Raw genomic sequence first — 22,500 nt, 5'->3', positions numbered from 1 at the left:
CTACCTACACCTCTGTGTTACTACCTACACCTCTGCTACTACCTACACCTCTGTGTTACTACCTACACCTCTGTGTTACTACCTACACCTCTGTGCTACTACCTACACCTCTGTGTTACTACCTACACCTCTGTGTTACTACCTACACCTCTGTGTTACTACCTACACCTCTGTGTTACTACCTACACCTCTGTGTTACTACCTACACCTCTGTGTTACTACCTACACCTCTGCTACTACCTACACCTCTGTGTTACTACCTACACCTCTGTGCTACTACCTACACCTCTGTGTTACTACCTACACCTATGTGTTACTACCTACACCTCTGCTACTACCTACACCTATGTGTTACTACCTACACCTATGTGTTACTACCTACACCTCTGTGTTACTACCTACACCTCTGTGTTACTACCTACACCTCTGTGTTACTACCTACACCTCTGTGTTACTACCTACACCTCTGTGCTACTACCTACACCTCTGTGCTACTACCTACACATGACTACACATGACTACACATGACTACATGTTTAACACCTGTGTAACTGCCTACACATGACTTGACAGAGGATTGAAGTTGGACCAGCAGATGGAAGCTATTGTATTGAACAGTGAGGCCTTGTATGAGGCGACACACTCAGTAGTTGTGACTGTGTTTCTGGCCGGGTCAGATGAGACTGAGATACCCAAGTCCTATGTGGGTCACGGTGGCACAGTGGTAGTGCTGTCGCCTCACCGCTAGAAGGTCCTGGGTTCGATTCCGGCCTGGGACGCTGAGGGTGTGTCCCCCATGTCCTCAGTGCCTACTGTCCAGGTGGGCTACCTCGTCAAAAAGGGCTCCCCTGGGGTTCCTCCATACATCGGTATAGACCCCCACTAAAAACATGCAGAAGATCATCCATCACCTGACCAGTGACCTTCTTCTTCTTCTTCTTCTTCTTCTTCTTCTTCTTCTTCTTCTGCTTCTTCTTCTGCTTCTGCTTCTTCTTCTGCTTCTGCTTCTGCTTCTTCTTCTTGCTGTCTGGTCAGACATACCTGCTGGCCGGTGCAGCTGTGTTACACTGTAAATCCCAGCCTCCTCTTGGCTTTCTTTTGCCAGCAATTAAAATCCTCCTTTAGTGTGGTTATTGGTGCTGAAATGTCACATGATGTCACATGATCTACCTGAGAGCGTTTACAGACAACTCCTCCCTTTTAACGCCGGACTCGTACTTCATTAACGTGTCACTGTGTGGTCTCATAACCTTTGACCTGGAAAACATTCCCTCCCCTCTGTGTGGTGCTGTGCAGACTGCTGTTTGCAGCATCTGTATGTCTGCGCTCTCTGTGTCAGTGTGAGGAGGCAGAAGACATCTGCTTTTGTTGTGCTAGCTGCTAAGAGGACCACATGTGTTGTCGGCACACGGGGGCAGTGTGGGGTGAGAGCTGTGTGTGATTGAAAGGCTCCACTCGCTCATTGTTGAAAGATGTTTGTATAAATATTTAGCGCATCGCTTCATTACGTTGGCTTTCCCAAGTTCACAATCGAATGCGTAATTCAATGACGCTGCTCGTTCTGGAAGGAGCTAAAAAACACAAGTTGAGTCAAAGTTGAGCAGCCTTTTTCACAGTTGATTGGAAAAACATGCAAGGCCGTCGCGGTCTCTCCAGACTCCTCCGTCGGAGCAGGGGGGGGGGGGGGGGGGGGGGCACCGAGCCTTCGTTTTCAGAGTTCCTCCTCACCGCGGCTCTCTCTCTCTCTCTCTCTCTCTCTCCCTCTCTCTCTCTCCCTCTCTCTCCCTCTCTCTCTCTCTCTCTCTCTCTCCCTCTCTCTCCCTCTCCCTCTATCTCTCCCTCTCTCTCTCTCTCTCCCTCTCTCTCCCTCTCCCTCTCTCTCTCGCTCCCTGCCTATAGCTCCGGCCTGCACTTCATTAGCAATCCTCTATTCCCAGAACTCCATGTTAGATGTGACTCCTCTTTTCCGGGATGTAGGAATGTTTCTCCCTCAGGTCCCACTGATGGAATGGGGTTGAGGCCTGGGCAGAGGGGCTCAGGATGTGTTGAGAGAGGGGGAAATGGGGGGAGGAAGAGAGATGGTCGACCCCCATCGTCCCCCCCCCCCCCCACACCCCCCCACTCAAACCCCCTGGATCCCATGGCTCAAAATCACTGCCAGCTGAGCTGACATGGTTATCCATGCCTTTAGATAACTAAAGACAATCACAATGACGGAAAGCGCTAAACGGAAGGACAGACACCATCGAGTGCTAGTTGCTAATTGAGAGGCAAAGTGACCGCCGCCTATTTCCTACTTCAGCACTGTACCAGAGATTTTCTTCCGCTATTTATTTTCACATAGACGTTTCATTAAATGCTTATAAAAATAGATTCACTTGGTCAAACCAAATGCTTCAGATATATTTCGAATCGGGAGAGACCATAGGACATTTCACTTGGACCAAAACTTTAAGAAACAACATCAAAAAAATCTGAATTGTTTTTAACGTTTTGGTCAGAGTGAAATGTTATGCGGTCTCTCCTGTTTCTAAATATATCCGAAGCATTTGGTTTGAACAAGTAAAACAGTTTGGATACGTTTTTTACGAAATGTCTATGGGAAAATAAATGGCGGATGAATATCTCTGGTACAGTGCTGAAGCAGGAAGTAGGCGGTCACTTTGGCTCTCTGTACAGTGAGATCATTGCCCCCCTTCATGCGTTGCCTCTCTCCATCTATTATGGATACAACATGTTGTTTTACATGGTAACATGCTTTTGTTTATAGGAGCCTTTCCTATGGAGTCAATAGTCATGTCATGCAGGTCCCTGCTCTGCCTCTAGGTGACTGCATTTCTTATCCCCCTCAACATCCATTACAGCCGCCCTACTACAGTCAAACTACAGTCAAACTACAGTCAAACTACAGTCAAACTACAGTCAAACTACAGTCAAACTACAGTCAAACGTCAGCTCTCTAAAATTCTTTTTTCCCCCTTTTCCCGCCATCGTGAACAACTGACCTGCCTGAGTGGAGGAGACGATGACCTCAGAGGGAAAGTACAGCCAAGCTTATATTCTCTCTCTTTTTCTCTCTCACTTTCTCTCTCTCTCTGTCTGTCTGTCTTTCTTTCGTTCTTATACACAGAGTACACCCACACAGTCTGGATACACACAGTCACACACAGTCTGGAGGGAGTACACCCACACAGTCACACACAGTCTGGATACACACAGTCACACACAGTCTGGAGAGAGTACACACACATTCTGGATACACACAGTCACACACAGTCTAGATACACACAGTCACACACAGTCTGGAGAGAGTACACACACAGTCTGGATACACACAGTCACACACAGTCACACCCACACAGTCACACACAGTCTGCAGACCTGGGTGGGAGAAAATGAAGCAGAAGAACAAAATGGTGAAGTGAAGATGCTAGTTTTAGCTTCCCCCCATGGGCCAAGCAAATCCAGCCGGCGTAGTTTCTGATTCTGACATCCTGCCTTGAATGTTGTTGTGGGTGACGGGGCGAGGAACAAACCCCAGAGGAACAAACCCCTGAGGAACAAACCCCAGAGGAACAAACCCCTGAGGAACAAACCCCAGAGGACCACTCTCGACTCTATAAAAAGCAGATCGCCGTTTGCATTTTTTAATCCTGTAGTAATATGGTCATACCAAGTGCACTACCATTCCACAAACACTCCCTCAATGTCACGTTATCCAGGTCAGTAAGCAATCATGCAATGAAGAAATCATGAAAACAACCTGTCAGGGCGAGAAGAAGTGACCACCGCCATCTGCATTCTGCTGCTGTGACAGAACGCAAGGTGTGACTCTCACTCCCGGGGGGACGGGCAGAGGGGACGGGCAGGGGGGACGGGCAGGGGGGACGGGCAGAGGGGACGGGCAGGGGGGACGGGCAGAGGGGACGGGCAGAGGGGACGGGCAGAGGGGACGGGCAGGGGGGACGGGCAGACGGGGGGACGGGCAGAGGCACATTTTGTCGTGACAGATGGTTGGGGAGATTCGTCCCAATGGCGATTATGCCAGGAAGTGTGATCTTCGCTGGGTCTTAACCGGTTCTGTGTCTGTGTGTGTGTGTGTGTGTGTGTGTGTGTGTGTGTGTGTGTGTGTGTGTGTGTGTGTGTGTAAGCCCGTGGCCGTCTGTCGGTCCGCACATCAGAACACTGCGCGCATCTAGAGTCCCGAGGGAGTCAGTTAGCATTCACTTACTGTCAAGTTATCCTGTGTCATGGTGGCATTGGCTGACCCTGAGCGGGTCGTCTCCACACTGACAGAGAGAGAGGAAGGTCTCCACACTGACAGAGAGGGAGGAAGGTCTCCACACTGTCAGAGATGGAGGAAGGTCTCCACACTGTCAGAGATGGAGGAAGGTCTCCACACTGTCAGAGATGGAGGAAGGTCTCCACACTGTCAGAGATGGAGGAAGGTCTCCACACTGTCAGAGATGGAGGAAGGTCTCCACACTGTCAGAGATGGAGGAAGGTCTCCACACTGTCAGAGATGGAGGAAGGTCTCCACACTGACAGAGAGGGAGGAAGGTCTCCACACTGTCATCTAAACACAACACAGTCTCACTATCATCTAAAGTTTAGATGATAGTGAGACATATATATATATATATATATATATATTATACATTCTGCACTGTGGCAAAGAAGCAAGCAAACATTCCAGAGCTTTACTTTTGTACTTGGCTTCACTAAGTATCTGGTAGTAAACCTTGAGTGAGCATCTACTGTGCACATGTGTGCACATAATCACATGCTCATATGTCTATGGCCTGGTATGCTCTGTGCTGTTAGGCTGTCAATGTTTTACAATCAATAAAAAGAAAGAAAGAAAGAAAGAAAGAAAGACTAATACATCTGATGTGATTTCAAGATGCGACAGTAGGCCATTTACACCTGGCATTAACATGCGTTTTCTGCCATCAGATTGCAATCAGATTGTGCTCGACCACTTGAAAGTACAGGTGTAAACGCCCCCAAGACACATTGAAGACGGATTGCAATCTGATCGGCCAAACCACCTCCGGAGGTGGTCAGGCACGCATTGTGTGTACACATTGAACACAAGTGTAAATGCAATGTGTCCTCTCAATCTGGATACAGCAACTGTATGAGAGGACACCCATTGTGGGTGATCAGATTGCCATCAGATTGTAATCTGATCACTCAAAACGCATGTTAACGCCGGGTGTAAATGGCCTCAGTATGTCCTTAGTCTTTATTATAATTCTGTACTTTTGACCATATTTGATTCACAAACATCAGCCTGATTGGCTGCTGCCTGCCAGACGGCTGTTTGTGATTGGCTGCTGCCTGCCTGAAGGCTGTTTGTGATTGGCTGCTGCCTGCCCGAAGGCTGTTTGTGTTGAATGTTGATTTGCAGCCATGTCATGAAGGAAGTGGTTTGTGTACATTGTCTGGGTGTGTCGCCTCACACTTCAAACACATTAGTCTGCCTGTGAAAAGTGAACGTACTGAACTGTACCACCACAGAGAAGTCATTGAGCAGGTGGGCAGCACAAACACCTGAAGCCTCAGCTCTTTCTAAAGGGACTGTTCAAGGTCTATTTGCTCTGTCATCCTCCTCTAAACTTGGACTTTGTCGTCTATTTGCCAAACATGATGCAACTGGCATCGCTCACTGATTGGCCGTGAAGGTGGCGTAGACTTTGATTTCCTGGAGGAGCCGGTGCACTCTGGACTCACTTCACTAGGCTGGAAGAATGGTGGACAAGATATGGAGGAAGAGTTGGCATTTTATAGAAAATAGACGATCTTTGCGCACTAGGCAAAGCTCTTCTAGTGCGGCAGAATGTAAGAGTGAGTGAGTAGCCTCTTTTTTCCCCGTCTTTGTTTCGTGTGTATTTATATGAAGTAATAATCCCCTAACGGACCATGTATAATTTATAGACACTGTCTGACGTGGCGTTTTTACTCTCTGGAGCAGAATCTATATGACGTACTTCTACAGTCGTATTTCTAATAGTAATGATTACAGACCCACTTACGCGCCAGCTTTTTAATCAGCATACAGTGTGGAATGAAATGTTGGTTGTATATCTTGAAAGTTGTGGGATCAGCACTTTCTCCGAAATGGCTGGCTGCATCTATTTACACACACACACACACACACACACACACACACACACACACACACACACACACACCTCTCTCTCTCTCTGTCCTCTCTTTCACCACACACTCCTCTCTCTCTCTGTCCTCTCTTTCACCACACACACCTCTCTCTCTCTCTGTCCTCTCTTTCACCACACACACACATCTCTCTCTCTCTGTCCTCTCTTTCACCACACACACACCTCTCTCTCTCTGTCCTCTCTTTCACCACACACACCTCTCTCTCTCTCTGTCCTCTCTTTCACCACACACACACCTCTCTCTCTCTGTCCTCTCTTTCACCACACACACCTCTCTCTCTCTCTGTCCTCTCTTTCACCACACACACACCTCTCTCTCTCTCTCTCTCCTCTCTTTCACCACACATACCTCTCTCTCTCTGTCCTCTCTTTCACCACACACACACCTCTCTCTCTCTCTCTCTGTCCTCTCTTTCACCACACACACACACCTCTCTCTCTCTCTGTCCTCTCTTTCACCACACACACACCTCTCTCTCTCTCTGTCCTCTCTTTCACCACACACACCTCTCTCTCTCTCTCTCTCTCTCTCTCTCTCCTCTTTCACCACACACACACCTCTCTCTCTCTGTCCTCTGTTTCACCACACACACCTCTCTCTCTCTCTCTCTCCTCTTTCACCACACACACCTCTCTCTCTCTCTGTCCTCTCTTTCACCACACACACACACACACCTCTCTCTCTCTCTGTCCTCTCTTTCACCACACACACCTCTCTCTCTCTCTGTCCTCTCTTTCACCACACACACCTCTCTCTCTCTCTGTCCTCTCTTTCACCACACACACCTCTCTCTCTGTCCTCTCTTTCACCACACACCTCTCTCTCTCTCTGTCCTCTCTTTCACCACACACATCTCTCTCTCTCTGTCCTCTCTTTCACCACACACACCTCTCTCTCTCTGTCCTCTCTTTCACCACACACATCTCTCTCTCTCTCTGTCCTCTCTTTCACCACACACACCTCTCTCTCTCTCTCTCTGTCCTCTCTTTCACCACACACACCTCTCTCTCTCTCTCCTCTCTTTCACCACACACACCTCTCTCTCTCTGTCCTCTCTTTCACCACACACACCTCTCTCTCTCTCTCTGTCCTCTCTCACCACACACACCTCTCTCTCTCTCTCCTCTCTTTCACCACACACACCTCTCTCTCTCTCTGTCCTCTCTTTCACCACACACACACCTCTCTCTCTCTCTGTCCTCTCTTTCACCACACACATCTCTCTCTCTCTGTCCTCTCTTTCACCACACACATCTCTCTCTCTCTCTCTCTCTCTGTCCTCTCTTTCACCACACACACACCTCTCTCTCTCTGTCCTCTGTTTCACCACACACACCTCTCTCTCTCTCTCTCTGTCCTCTTTCACCACACACCTCTCTCTCTCTCTCTCTGTCCTCTCTTTCACCACACACACACACCTCTCTCTCTGTCCTCTCTTTCACCACACACACATCTCTCTCTCTCTGTCCTCTCTTTCACCACACACATCTCTCTCTCTCTCTGTCCTCTCTTTCACCACACACACATCTCTCTCTCTCTGTCCTCTCTTTCACCACACACATCTCTCTCTCTCTGTCCTCTCTTTCACCACACACATCTCTCTCTCTCTGTCCTCTCTTTCACCACACACACATCTCTCTCTCTCTGTCCTCTCTTTCACCACACACACACCTCTCTCTCTCTCTGTCCTCTCTTTCACCACACACATCTCTCTCTCTCTGTCCTCTCTTTCACCACACACACCTCTCTCTCTCTGTCCTCTCTTTCACCACACACACATCTCTCTCTCTCTGTGTCCTCTCTTTCACCACACACATCTCTCTCTCTCTCTGTCCTCTCTTTCACCACACACACATCTCTCTCTCTCTGTCCTCTCTTTCACCACACACACCTCTCTCTCTCTCTGTCCTCTCTTTCACCACACACACATCTCTCTCTCTGTCCTCTCTTTCACCACACACATCTCTCTCTCTCTCTGTCCTCTCTTTCACCACACACACATCTCTCTCTCTCTCTGTCCTCTCTTTCACCACACACACCTCTCTCTCTCTCTGTCCTCTCTTTCACCACACACACCTCTCTCTCTGTCCTCTCTTTCTCTGCAGTTCACTTTTCTCGTGCCATATGATCATTTACATGTTCACTAATGGACGACACTAGTGTTTTTAAGAATTTCCTTTCTAAAAGCTGCTGTTGAACAGAGTTATGCAGCATTCACTCACTCATTCATTCATTCATTCATGATTCATAGTATTAGGCTGACAGTAGGGATGCACAATGCTGATGTTCATATTTTTTGTATATATCGGTATCGGTCCGATGAGCAAAATAACAGCAATGTTAATATCGGTTATCGGTATAAAATTTTTCATATTGAGTGGAAACAATGCAATATATAATTTATGATTTATAGGCAATATATAATTTATAGGGTAAGAATGACTTATTATTACTATTAAAGACATAACTTTTAACACACAGTGTTTACAGTTCACACACACCTCTCTCTCTCTCTCCTCTCTTTCACCACACACACACACCTCTCTCTCTCTCTGTCCTCTCTTTCACCACACACATCTCTCTCTCTCTGTCCTCTCTTTCACCACACACATCTCTCTCTCTCTCTCTCTCTGTCCTCTCTTTCACCACACACACACCTCTCTCTCTCTGTCCTCTGTTTCACCACACACACCTCTCTCTCTCTCTCTCTGTCCTCTCTTTCACCACACACCTCTCTCTCTCTCTCTCTGTCCTCTCTTTCACCACACACACACCTCTCTCTCTGTCCTCTCTTTCACCACACACACATCTCTCTCTCTCTGTCCTCTCTTTCACCACACACACATCTCTCTCTCTCTGTCCTCTCTTTCACCACACACACACCTCTCTCTCTCTCTGTCCTCTCTTTCACCACACACATCTCTCTCTCTCTGTCCTCTCTTTCACCACACACACCTCTCTCTCTCTGTCCTCTCTTTCACCACACACACATCTCTCTCTCTCTGTGTCCTCTCTTTCACCACACACATCTCTCTCTCTCTCTGTCCTCTCTTTCACCACACACACCTCTCTCTCTCTCTGTCCTCTCTTTCACCACACACATCTCTCTCTCTCTGTCCTCTCTTTCACCACACACATCTCTCTCTCTCTCTCTCTGTCCTCTCTTTCACCACACACACACCTCTCTCTCTCTGTCCTCTGTTTCACCACACACACCTCTCTCTCTCTCTCTCTGTCCTCTCTTTCACCACACACCTCTCTCTCTCTCTCTCTGTCCTCTCTTTCACCACACACACACCTCTCTCTCTGTCCTCTCTTTCACCACACACACATCTCTCTCTCTCTGTCCTCTCTTTCACCACACACATCTCTCTCTCTCTGTCCTCTCTTTCACCACACACACATCTCTCTCTCTCTGTCCTCTCTTTCACCACACACACACCTCTCTCTCTCTCTGTCCTCTCTTTCACCACACACATCTCTCTCTCTCTGTCCTCTCTTTCACCACACACACCTCTCTCTCTCTGTCCTCTCTTTCACCACACACACATCTCTCTCTCTCTGTGTCCTCTCTTTCACCACACACATCTCTCTCTCTCTCTGTCCTCTCTTTCACCACACACACATCTCTCTCTCTCTGTCCTCTCTTTCACCACACACACCTCTCTCTCTCTCTGTCCTCTCTTTCACCACACACACATCTCTCTCTCTGTCCTCTCTTTCACCACACACATCTCTCTCTCTCTGTCCTCTCTTTCACCACACACACATCTCTCTCTCTCTCTGTCCTCTCTTTCACCACACACCTCTCTCTCTCTCTCTGTCCTCTCTTTCACCACACACACCTCTCTCTCTGTCCTCTCTTTCTCTGCAGTTCACTTTTCTCGTGCCATATGATCATTTACATGTTCACTAATGGACGACACTAGTGTTTTTAAGAATTTCCTTTCTAAAAGCTGCTGTTGAACAGAGTTATGCAGCATTCACTCACTCATTCATTCATTCATTCATGATTCATAGTATTAGGCTGACAGTAGGGATGCACAATGCTGATGTTCATATTTTTTGTATATATCGGTATTGGTCCGATGAGCAAAATAACAGCAATGTTAATATCGGTTATCGGTATAAAATTTTTCATATTGAGTGGAAACAATGCAATATATAATTTATGATTTATAGGCAATATATAATTTATAGGGTAAGAATGACTTATTATTACTATTAAAGACATAACTTTTAACACACAGTGTTTACAGTTATCAGCCCTAACACCAATGTTAATATCGGTTATCGGTATCGGCCAGAATGTTCATATCGGTGCATCGCTAACTGACAGGCCATGAGTCCCTCAAATGTCCTTTTTACTCTGACTGTACTTGGTAAGGAGGATCAGATAAATGATGTCTGAATCACATTCTCACTCTCAATCTGTCAGCAAATTGAATTGTCGTTGGCTATTTCCTTAGCAGGTGGAAAATTAAATCTCTTTGTCTCAGATTCTTATTATCTGACTGTCGGTAACCCGAGGTTTTCTTCCATCGTTGCAGTGTGGAAGGGGACGGACGGCCCAATGAGAGTGGCCCTTCCCTGGACGGCGGAGCCACCTATGGCCGGGGGCCAGTGACCCACGGCTCGGCCATCAGCCCGGAGCGTTTTGACAGCCCGCTGTACGGCCACGGGGTCCAGCCCGGGCCCCAGAGGCCCCGCAGGGCCAAGCTCCAGCACTCGCAGTCCATCCTCCGCAAGCAGGCAGAGGAGGAGGCCATCAAGCGCTCGCGCTCGCTCTCTGAGAGCTATGAGCTCTCTGCTGACCTCCAGGACAAGCAGGTACTCAGAGCCTAACCCTAACCCTAACCCCTCTGCTGACCTCCAGGACAAGCAGGTACTCAGAGCCTAATCCTAACCCTAACCCCTCTGCTGAGCTCCAGGACAAGCAGGTACTCAGAGCCTGCCGCCCTGCAGAATGCCTTACTATAGAGTTAGCGTAACGCTTAAGCCTAATGGAGTTTCTCGCTTTGCTTGTTCACTTTCATTCGTTTATGCAGAGTTTTGTTGTTAATGCAGAATTTTGTCACGTGCAATTTTCCATCAGATGAAAAAACCTGTTCTTGTGTTGTTGTTTTTTAACCTATAGCTGGTATTATTACACTCCTGAACGTCACATTTAGGTTGTTCTCATTTGTCGGTTTATTTGTCTGAAACGTCGCTGCGTGAGTCGATGCAGATAATGCAGGTGGAGGCGTTGTTGTTAGAATGTCACAGTGATGCATGCTGGGAGGGCACATCCCCTTCATTCATCGGCTCCCTCTTTTCTTCAGGTGGAGATGCTGGAGCGTAAATATGGGGGACGCTTCATAACCCGGCATGCGGCCCGCACCATCCAGACGGCCTTCCGCCAGTACCAGATGAACAAGAACTTTGAACGTCTCCGGAGCTCCATGTCTGAGAACCGCATGTCCAGACGCATCGTTCTGTCCAACATGAGGATGCAGCTCTCCTTCGAGGGCCCTGAGAAGGTCCATAGCTCCTACTTTGAAGGGAGGCAGGTGTCCATGACGGAGGACGGCTCCCCACTGTCCATGGTGCAGTCTGAATGCGGAGACATGGACGTCCACCAACAGGCCAACTTGGCGCCTCACCCAGCCACCCAGGGTGACCTAACAGATGCCATCACGGAGCTGGAGGACGCCTTTTCCAGACAGGTCAAGTCTCTGGCCGAGTCTATAGACGATGCACTGAACTGTCGCAGCCTGCAGGGGGACGAGGGACCTGACCCAGAGGCCATCATGGGCTGTCCTGAGGTGGAGAGGGAAGTGTCGTATCAGGTGAAGCCTCACCGCGGAGCCTCTGGACGCGTGCACGATGAAATGCTGGCGTCCTACAGTGACGTTACTCTGTTCATCGATGAGGAGGATATGGCCCCCTCCATCGCTCGGTCGAGGTCAGGCGACCAGCCCTCCAGCATGGAATCGGACCTGCGGCTGCGTTCGGTCAACTCGTCCCAGGAGTACTGGCCTATGGACCCGAAAGACGAGGGCCGAGACACGGACACCAGCTGCCGCAGCACTCCCTCTCTGGAGTGCCAGGAGCAGCGTCTTAGAATGGACCACCTCCCTCTGTTGACCATCGAGCCGCCCAGCGACAGCTCGGCAGAGCTCAGCGACCGGTCCGAGCGCAGCTCCGTCAAACGGCCGCCCGTGTACGAGCCCCATGGCCACATCGTGACGTCGTCCCAGGCGAGCCCCAAACACATCTCCCACGGCCCCCCGCCACGAGCGCCGTCCCGGGACGACGAGGCGCCTCTGCGCCACCGCCACCGGCAGCTGGAGAGCCATCTCGCCATCAACGGCTCAGCCAACCGGCAGAGCAAGTCCGAGTCGGACTTCTCCGACGGGGACAACGACAGCATCAACAGCACGTCCAACTCCAACGACACCATCAACTGCAGCTCGGAGTCGTCGTCCAGAGACAGCCTGCGAGAGCAGACGCTCAGCAAGCAGACGTACCACAAAGAGACGCGCAACAGCTGGGACTCGCCCGTCTTCAGTAACGATGTCATCCGCAAGAGGCACTACCGCATCGGCCTGAACCTCTTCAACAAGTAGGTACTCAGCTGTGATGGAGCAGACGCTCCACCAGGGGGAGTCATTAGGTCCCAGTGAGTGGATGATATGGTAGAGACAGACGCCTTGTGGAAAAACAGATGTGTCCTGCAATCATCACATTCACTCGCTAAGTGTGCAGAATCAACTGCAATCAATTTCATTCATGCCCGTTAGAAAGATTGGCAAGACCTCTCTGCACGATCAAAAGACCTCTCTGCACGATCAAAAGGAATTAAGAACATCATTTGATTTGTGAGGAGTACTTGACTGCATACTAATAATAGCAGAAGGGCACTGGGAGAGCACAGACCTCTCCTGGAGAGCACAGACCTCTCCTGGAGAGCACAGACCTCTCCTGGAGAGCAGACCTCTCCTGGAGAGCACAGACCTCTCCTGGAGAGCACAGACCTCTCTCCTGGAGAGCAGACCTCTCCTGGAGAGCACAGACCTCTCCTGGAGAGCACAGACCTCTCCTGGAGAGCACAGACCTCTCTCCTGGAGAGCACAGACCTCTCCTGGAGAGCACAGACCTCTCCTGGAGAGCACAGACCTCTCCTGGAGAGCACAGACCTCTCCTGCAGAGCACAGACCTCTCCTGGAGAGCACAGACCTCTCCAACAAGGCCAAGTGCTTGTTCGCGAGTCTGGATCTGGATCCAAAATGCAATGGGTTCTTCCTTGGCCCGTGCTACACCCTCCACCAAGTTTCATGTGTTTCATGAAAAAAGTTTTTGTAATCCTGCTGACAAACAAACAGACAGACAGACAAACGGCAGCAGATACATAACCTCTTTGGCAGAGGTAATAAAGACTGATTGTAAAGGTCCTTACACATCAAGAGCGATGCGAATATACGGCACGAAATTGTGATGCGAGTTTTGACCCACCTGTCAATCACAGCCACAGATGTGTACACGTCTGAAGCGAATTTCTGAAAAATCGACCGTGGTTCGAAAAAATAAAGACCGCAATAACGTTCAGCGAAACTTCGCCGTTGGTGTGCACGGTTGCATTGACTGATATAGGTTCGGAAAATATTATTGACCTGCGAATTAATCGCACGAAAAAAACGCTCCCGATGTGTAAGGACCTTAAGGCTGAATTTGACCCCTTTGTTTCTCAATTCTGGCAGAGAAACTTTATCTGCCGTAGTTGAAAATGAACCATCTATTTCCTAAGGAGGACATTTCCATTAACTTGCTGTGAGATTAGTTTGATACAAAAGAGATGCGTGACATTTCAGTGACATGATGCCTGTTATTTGGTGTGATTGTGATTGTGATTGTGATTGTGTGTCTGTGTGTTGAAGCAGCTTTGAGGCAATGTACAATGATCAACTCTCACCAACAGTCATGGCCACCGACCTTGTGTTCACTATATCCTCATCCTCATCCATCCTCCTGCAAGGGAGCAAGTGGCCAATGTTTGTCTGTTTCAATTTTTGTCCCACTGATGATGTCACAATGTCTATGACATCATCACTGATGTCATCAGCGACATCATTATTGACCAAAATCATCTTATGACATCACTGATTATGTCATAGGCACTGATGATGTCATAGGCATTGTGACATCATCAGTGACAGTGATGTCATCAGCGATGCGAAGTTGAGGCAATTGTGCGCTGTGCATGCCGCGCAGGCGATTGTGCGCTGTGCGACCCTAGGCTGGCAGCGGGCGAGTCCAGGGTTTCGGGGGGCCGATACCCGAGTACCAAGTAAAGACGTTGTTACTCATCTACTTTGCCTCAACAAGTCTAAAGACTAAGCAGATGTTTCTCTCTGGCATCCTGCATGTATCAGGATAAATCAGAGAATGAGAGAAAAGTGAAGCCCTTGTCCATGTTTTCCATCTTTCAGGAAGCCAGAGAAGGGGGTCCAGTACCTGACTGAGAGGGGATTTGTGCCCGACACACCGGTGGGCGTGGCTCATTTCCTGCTGCAGAGGAAGGGGCTGAGCCGGCAGATGATTGGAGAATTCCTCGGCAACAGACAGAAACAGTTCAACAGAGATGTTCTGGAGTGAGCATGATCTTTGATTAACCTCCCCCTATGTTGTCAAACAAGAGTGCATCAAAGTCATCAGAAGACAGATACAATTATGCAATAAATGTATTAAAATGTCTAAATCTAGTGTCCAAACTCCCCTCCCCATACACGCCAACACCAACAACATACTGAAGTCATTTGGAGCAGACCAGTGAAATGAGAGCTCATTGAAAGAGGAGCCATCACTGTAGAGAATTTAATAAGAGAAAAAGAGACGCAGAATGAGACCTGGCACAAAAGCACCCTCAACCCAACTCATTAAGATCCCGCAGGTGATAAGGTCGACCGGTTGTGTTTGAATACAACTAGAAATCACAGGGAGAGAGATATCGTCTTAAAAGAGTCTTGCGTTCCTGTGAGAGATCAAAGAATTACTGGCGAGCAGGAAAACTGGTGCGGTGTGGTGTGTCGTCTTGTTTAAATTTTCTAGGATGTGGTAGCGTCCTCTTAGTCATCCTCTGTGTGTGTTTCAGCTGTGTGGTGGATGAGATGGACTTCCAGAGCATGGAGCTGGACGAGGCCCTCAGGAAATTCCAGAACCACATCCGTGTCCAGGGGGAAGCCCAGAAGGTGGAGCGTCTCATCGAAGCCTTCAGGTTAGACCAGTGCTTTTTCAACCGAGGACACACCAAAGGGCCAAAATCTCAAGGCACACCTGTATTCATATCCGTGCAAAATAGCCTCTATAACGCATGTTATCACTCTTATCACTCTGTACACTTCTATTTTTATTTACTAATGCCAAATAAAATTTGATAAACAACTATTACTCATCACTCAAATCACTCAAAATAATTTAGGATTTCATTTGAAACTGTGAAAAATTACATCAAAGCAGCAGCACACCCATTCAAACCAGACAGGTCACAAAATAAAAAATTAAGTATTGGAACGAGAGAGAGGATATAAAAGAAAATCGTAAAAAAATGTGTTCCTGAACAGTACACGACCAAAACACATAGACAGGCTCGGACACAGAGAGAGAAAAAAACCATTATCAACATTCAATATTACAACGTGGTGCTTAATATGCTTATGTACTTATAAGAGATATTGTCCAAGGGGTCCATGAGAGACCAGCCAGGGCGAGTCACCCGTCGCCCCTAACCTCATCAAGGTAGGCCAGAAACAGGTCCCAGATGGCCGACAATTTTTTAAGTGAGTTGGTCCTCAGGAACCTGAGTCTCTCCATCCGTATAACAGAGGTCATGTCTGTCAACCACAATTGAAAAGAAGGTGAAGAATGAGTTTCTTGGCAACAGATTGTCCCCTGTGTCAGAGACTGCTGCACGGCTGTAGGGAAGTTCAGAGAGGACTCCGAGCAGCCGAGTTCTGCCTCTGGCTGAAGGGTCATTTTGTAGGAGAGGATATAAAGTTAATCGGGAAACTGTAGAAGGTAGAGGGAGCTGGAGAGGTAATGGAGATGTCTGTCGTTGGTGCCCCAGATTTCTCTACCACCTGGGTGGGAAAACACATGAATCGCTGTAGATGCTGAATGTATTTTCTGAAAACGTAATCTATGCCACAAACAAACGCACCCCCCCCCCCCCCACACACACACACACACACCCAAATAAAGTATTTTTAAGTATTTTCTACCATCTTTTATAGATTTTTTAAAATGCGTTTGAAAGCGTCACTGCTCCTGGTGTTCCTCACAAGTGTATTTGTCTGGGTGATTTATTGATGCATAAAGGGAGCAGATGCTAGCATTACTTCTGCTCGAGTAAATGTAGCAGTGACTCAGTAGGTGTGACCAGTGACACTGACGACCGCTATGGGGAGCCAAAGTCGAGCCAAAGTCGAACTCACTTCCTGCTTCACGGCGAAAGCCAATCATTTTTTGATCCCGTTTGAATTGTGCCATGAAGTACGCATGTGATTTTTCCTCAATTTCTACGACAACTGCATGTGAAGAAAGCCACAGTTTCTCCTAGTCTTAACACCCCGTTTACACCTAGTTTTTAAATGTGACCTGTATCTGGATAAGTTGTCTGCATAAGGAAAAATGCATACTAATTCAAGGTGCAAATGCATCATGATCAGGATGTGATCAGAACTTCCTGACCACATCTGACGGTAGTCTGGCTCACATTGTGTTCAGATCTTTTACACCCCATTTTACACCCCTGGTTTTTAAAATGCAACCATGATCCAGTGTGATTTTGTACCCCCTTGTCGTGTCTCTAGCCAGCGCTACTGCATCTGTAACCCCACGGTGGTGCGGCAGTTCCGGAACCCCGACACCATCTTCATCCTGGCCTTCGCCATCATCCTCCTCAACACTGACATGTACAGCCCCAACGTCAAGCCGGAGAGGAAGATGAAGCTGGAGGACTTCGTGAAGAACTTGCGAGGTAACGGAAGCTTTATATTCACGACACTGTCTGATCAAAATATTGTCTGGTACCGGGAAGTGTCACCAGGCTGTAGCATGTGGAGGTGGTGTCACCAGGCTGTAGCATGTGGAGGTGGAGGTGGTGTCACCAGGCTGTAGCATGTGGAGGTGGAGGTGGTGTCACCAGGCTGTAGCATGTGGAGGTGGATGTGGTGTCACCAGGCTGTAGCATGTGGAGGTGGTGTCACCAGGCTGTAGCATGTGGAGGTGGAGGTGGTGTCACCAGGCTGTAGCATGTGGAGGTGGTGTCACCAGGCTGTAGCATGTGGAGGTGGAGGTGGTGTCACCAGGCTGTAGCATGTGGAGGTGGAGGTGGTGTCACCAGGCTGTAGCATGTGGAGGTGGTGTCACCAGGCTGTAGCATGTGGAGGTGGTGTCACCAGGCTGTAGCATGTGGAGGTGGAGGTGGTGTCACCAGGCTGTAGCATGTGGAGGTGGAGGTGGTGTCACCAGGCTGTAGCATGTGGAGGTGGTGTCACCAGGCTGTAGCATGTGGAGGTGGATGTGGTGTCACCAGGCTGTAGCATGTGGAGGTGGTGTCACCAGGCTGTAGCATGTGGAGGTGGTGTCACCAGGCTGTAGCATGTGGAGGTGGTGTCACCAGGCTGTAGCATGTGGAGGTGGTGACACCAGGCTGTAGCATGTGGAGGTGGAGGTGGTGACACCAGGCTGTAGCATGTGGAGGTGGAGGTGGTGACACCAGGCTGTAGCATGTGGAGGTGGAGGTGGTGACACCAGGCTGTAGCATGTGGAGGTGGTGACACCAGGCTGTAGCATGTGGAGGTGGTGTCACCAGGCTGTAGCATGTGGAGGTGGTGTCACCAGGCTGTAGCATGTGGAGGTGGAGGTGGTGTCACCAGGCTGTAGCATGTGGAGGTGGTGTCACCAGGCTGTAGCATGTGGAGGTGGAGGTGGTGACACCAGGCTGTAGCATGTGGAGGTGGTGACACCAGGCTTTAGCATGTGGAGGTGGTGTCACCAGGCTGTAGCATGTGGAGGTGGTGTCACCAGGCTGTAGCATGTGGAGGTGGTGACACCAGGCTGTAGCATGTGGAGGTGGAGGTGGTGACACCAGGCTGTAGCATGTGGAGGTGGAGGTGGTGACACCAGGCTGTAGCATGTGGAGGTGGAGGTGGTGACACCAGGCTGTAGCATGTGGAGGTGGTGACACCAGGCTGTAGCATGTGGAGGTGGTGTCACCAGGCTGTAGCATGTGGAGGTGGTGTCACCAGGCTGTAGCATGTGGAGGTGGAGGTGGTGTCACCAGGCTGTAGCATGTGGAGGTGGTGTCACCAGGCTGTAGCATGTGGAGGTGGTGTCACCAGGCTGTAGCATGTGGAGGTGGTGACACCAGGCTGTAGCATGTGGAGGTGGAGGTGGTGACACCAGGCTGTAGCATGTGGAGGTGGAGGTGGTGACACCAGGCTGTAGCATGTGGAGGTGGAGGTGGTGACACCAGGCTGTAGCATGTGGAGGTGGTGACACCAGGCTGTAGCATGTGGAGGTGGTGTCACCAGGCTGTAGCATGTGGAGGTGGTGTCACCAGGCTGTAGCATGTGGAGGTGGAGGTGGTGTCACCAGGCTGTAGCATGTGGAGGTGGTGTCACCAGGCTGTAGCATGTGGAGGTGGAGGTGGTGACACCAGGCTGTAGCATGTGGAGGTGGTGACACCAGGCTTTAGCATGTGGAGGTGGTGTCACCAGGCTGTAGCATGTGGAGGTGGTGTCACCAGGCTGTAGCATGTGGAGGTGGTGACACCAGGCTGTAGCATGTGGAGGTGGAGGTGGTGACACCAGGCTGTAGCATGTGGAGGTGGAGGTGGTGACACCAGGCTGTAGCATGTGGAGGTGGAGGTGGTGACACCAGGCTGTAGCATGTGGAGGTGGTGACACCAGGCTGTAGCATGTGGAGGTGGTGTCACCAGGCTGTAGCATGTGGAGGTGGTGTCACCAGGCTGTAGCATGTGGAGGTGGAGGTGGTGTCACCAGGCTGTAGCATGTGGAGGTGGTGACACCAGGCTGTAGCATGTGGAGGTGGTGACACCAGGCTGTAGCATGTGGAGGTGGAGGTGGTGACACCAGGCTGTAGCATGTGGAGGTGGTGACACCAGGCTGTAGCATGTGGAGGTGGTGTCACCAGGCTGTAGCATGTGGAGGTGGAGACACCAGGCTGTAGCATGTGGAGGTGGTGTCACCAGGCTGTAGCATGTGGAGGTGGAGGTGGTGTCACCAGGCTGTAGCATGTGGAGGTGGAGGTGGTGACCGTGTCACCAGACTGTAGCATGTGGAGGTGGAGGTGGTGACACCAGGCTGTAGCATGTGGAGGTGGAGGTGGTGACACCAGGCTGTAGCATGTGGAGGTGGAGGTGGTGACACCAGGCTGTAGCATGTGGAGGTGGTGTCACCAGGCTGTAGCATGTGGAGGTGGAGGTGGTGTCACCAGGCTGTAGCATGTGGAGGTGGAGGTGGTGTCACCAGGCTGTAGCATGTGGAGGTGGAGGTGGTGTCACCAGGCTGTAGCATGTGGAGGTGGTGTCACCAGGCTGTAGCATGTGGAGGTGGTGACACCAGGCTGTAGCATGTGGAGGTGGAGGTGGTGTCACCAGGCTGTAGCATGTGGAGGTGGTGTCACCAGGCTGTAGCATGTGGAGGTGGTGTCACCAGGCTGTAGCATGTGGAGGTGGTGTCACCAGGCTGTAGCATGTGGAGGTGGTGACAGACATTTCTGTTTTTGGTCTACACAGAACTAGAGTGTCACATTTTGTTCATGTGTTAAAGTCATTGCCCTTTGATAATATAATATATATTTTATTCTTAGAGCATGCAAAAAAAAATCTATTTGCATACATTTTGCACGCTACATATTTGATGTATTGACATACCTGTAAGCCACATAGACATTTTTGAACCATACTGTACACATATACTGTTTGTGCAAATAATGAGGAAAATCAGTTACTGAAAAATAAGCAACTGATTCCTCTCTCCACGCTTTGCTAATCTGAAAAATAAAACCAATTTGAATGTTGTGAACGGTTTTACCTTGATTTTTATGTCCTGTTTTTTCAGTCCGTCCTGTCCATGCGTGTATGTACATTATTGTGTATGTTTGATTTGCATACTATATGCAGTAGCTCAACTCCTCCCTGTGCGTAGGTGTGGACGACGGGGAGGATATCCCCAGGGAGACTCTCATTGGCATCTATGAGAGGATCCGTAAGCGGGAGCTGAAGACCAACGAGGACCACGTGTCCCAGGTGCAGAAGGTCGAGAAGCTCATTGTGGGAAAGAAACCAGTGAGTGACGTTCACCATCCATTCGACTACATACGTTCACAAAATATAGGAAGCGTGTGCTAGTCTACAACTCTCCCCAGATGGGCAGAGGGGGTGGAGCAACGACCAGGACAGCAGGGGGATTGTTCAGGTACAACTGGGAAGAAAACGGGGGATAAATACGATCAAATAAAAACAGAGACCATCTTGCGATGGGATCACACCAGCCACGATGCCCGCAACTTACAAACCAATGTGGGGGTTGGGGGGCAGATGTGGGGGTTGGGGGGCAAATGTGGGGGTTGGGGGGGCAGATGTGGGGGTTGGGGGGGCAGATGTGGGGGTCGGGGGGCAGATGTGGGGGTTGGGGGGGCAGATGTGGGGGTTGGGGGGGCAGATGTGGGGGTCGGGGGGCAGATGTGGGGGTTGGGGGGCAGATGTGGGGGTCGGGGGGCAAATGTGGGGGGCCGGCACCCATTTTTGAACTCAGCCTTCAGTTTGATGCCAACTACATACCCGTCAAGTTTGGTGACTCCATCTTGCATCTTGGTTTTGACGCTATCGCAAAATCTGTCCACAGACATAAAAACACCTGGCAAAGTACTCAAAGCCACTTCTGTGGTACTTCCTGCTACAATAGGTGTTTCCAGGACTACATGTTGCCTTGAAGACACGCAGACTCACTGTCTCGGCTGGTAACAACACTGCTATGGCTGCCAATAAAGTTGACAGTTGTTTGACGCAGCTCTCTGCTGAGAATCACTTAGCGTTAGCGCTATTATTATTAACACGGTCTAATGTCACCTTTTCTCCTGACTTTCGAGCCTCCTGGATGTACAGGGCACCGGTCTTTGTCCCGTGTTCAAAGAGCAGGAGGAGAGGGGGCAGACTTACTCGGCTCAGTCTTTTGTGCAGCCGGGTGCTGAGAAGAAAGAGAGCAGGTGTCTGAGCGGAGACCTTCATGCTGCTGACTTTGAACGCTCCCGGAGCCCTTGAGGGTGTCGCCCGCGCCGCAGTCTGATGAGGAACGAGGCCTCGCCAGCCTCCCCGCACGTTATAGTCCCAACCGCACGTTATAGTCCCAACCCAATTACAGGCAGAGGGAGAAAACGCTTTAGTGGCTGAAGTGCTTGTCTCCTTAAATGCTGCAACGCCACTCTAACTGAGCATCACGTGTGATACTGCATTACTCGCTTGATTCAATAAGCATCAATACGATGGTTGCTTTGATTTATGTGTTTCTCGTACGGGGCTGGAGCCAGCATTTTCCTCTTGACTTTGCTGCAGCGCCCCCTGAGGACCAGCGAGGAGCGCAGCGTTTCCAACACTGTTCTTTCAGGCAGTGTGATGTCTCCTTCCTGCGTGAAGGTTAAGAGTGTGATTAACCTGTGCAGCTCCCCAGAGATGCTTGTCTTGCATTTTGGACTTTGTTCTGCTTCCCACACCACCACCACCACCAGTGTGATGGACTATCTTCTGCTGCTGCTGCTGCTGCTGCTGCTGCTGCTGCACTATTGAAAAATGATCTCTCATCAGCATTTAGCAGCCAAATGAAAAGCCCGGGAGGACGTTCAGGAAAACACCTGAACATAAAAACCACATTGGAATTCCATTCGGTCATAATCGGGCCCAGTGGTGCTGCTCAGAGTCGGCTCATGTGGGAAAATGTGTTTTCTTTCCAACATCATTGCTGACTCTGTCAAATCGATCAATAGAGCGTCCCTATGTTAGAAAACCCCCCTAGACGTTATGAAGGTGTGTTACTGTGTGGCTCCATAGCCCCTTTAACATAGCTGCACTGTCCCCAAACGCAACGCCATAACGTGCCCCTTGATAAGCAGGGGAGATGGCATTTACATGTTATGGGACAGTGTAACACTACATGTTATGGGACAGTGTAACACTACATGTTATGGGACAGTGTAACACTACATGTTATGGGACAGTGTAACACTACATGTTATGGGACAGTGTAACACTATATT

General features: G+C 49.6%; 1 protein-coding gene across 5 annotated transcripts in view; it reads left to right on the top strand.

The window, feature by feature from the left end:
• LOC310781422 (IQ motif and SEC7 domain-containing protein 1-like) overlaps positions 1-22,500 on the top strand; it is a gene marked incomplete at its 5' end in the record, with an annotated part of 183,383 nt that overhangs the window by 149,430 nt on the left and 11,453 nt on the right. For 4 of the 5 annotated variants that reach the window (XM_083642048.1, XM_083642047.1, XM_083642046.1 and 1 more), the window contains 6 exons: positions 10,737-11,016; positions 11,508-12,790; positions 14,655-14,816; positions 15,317-15,439; positions 17,034-17,200; positions 20,397-20,536. In XM_083642048.1, coding sequence (XP_083498174.1) covers positions 10,737-11,016; positions 11,508-12,790; positions 14,655-14,816; positions 15,317-15,439; positions 17,034-17,200; positions 20,397-20,536 — 2,155 coding nt within the window. Of the gene's footprint in view, positions 1-5,753; positions 5,855-10,736; positions 11,017-11,507; positions 12,791-14,654; positions 14,817-15,316; positions 15,440-17,033; positions 17,201-20,396; positions 20,537-22,500 lie in introns of those variants that run through there. The other variant, XM_083642049.1, reaches the window with a different exon arrangement.

The sequence above is a fragment of the Poromitra crassiceps genome (assembly GCF_964638095.1).
Source record: "Poromitra crassiceps genome assembly, chromosome: 8".
NCBI classification, from domain to species: domain Eukaryota; kingdom Metazoa; phylum Chordata; class Actinopteri; order Beryciformes; family Melamphaidae; genus Poromitra; species Poromitra crassiceps.
This window is presented reverse-complemented; position numbering and strand designations above follow the sequence as displayed.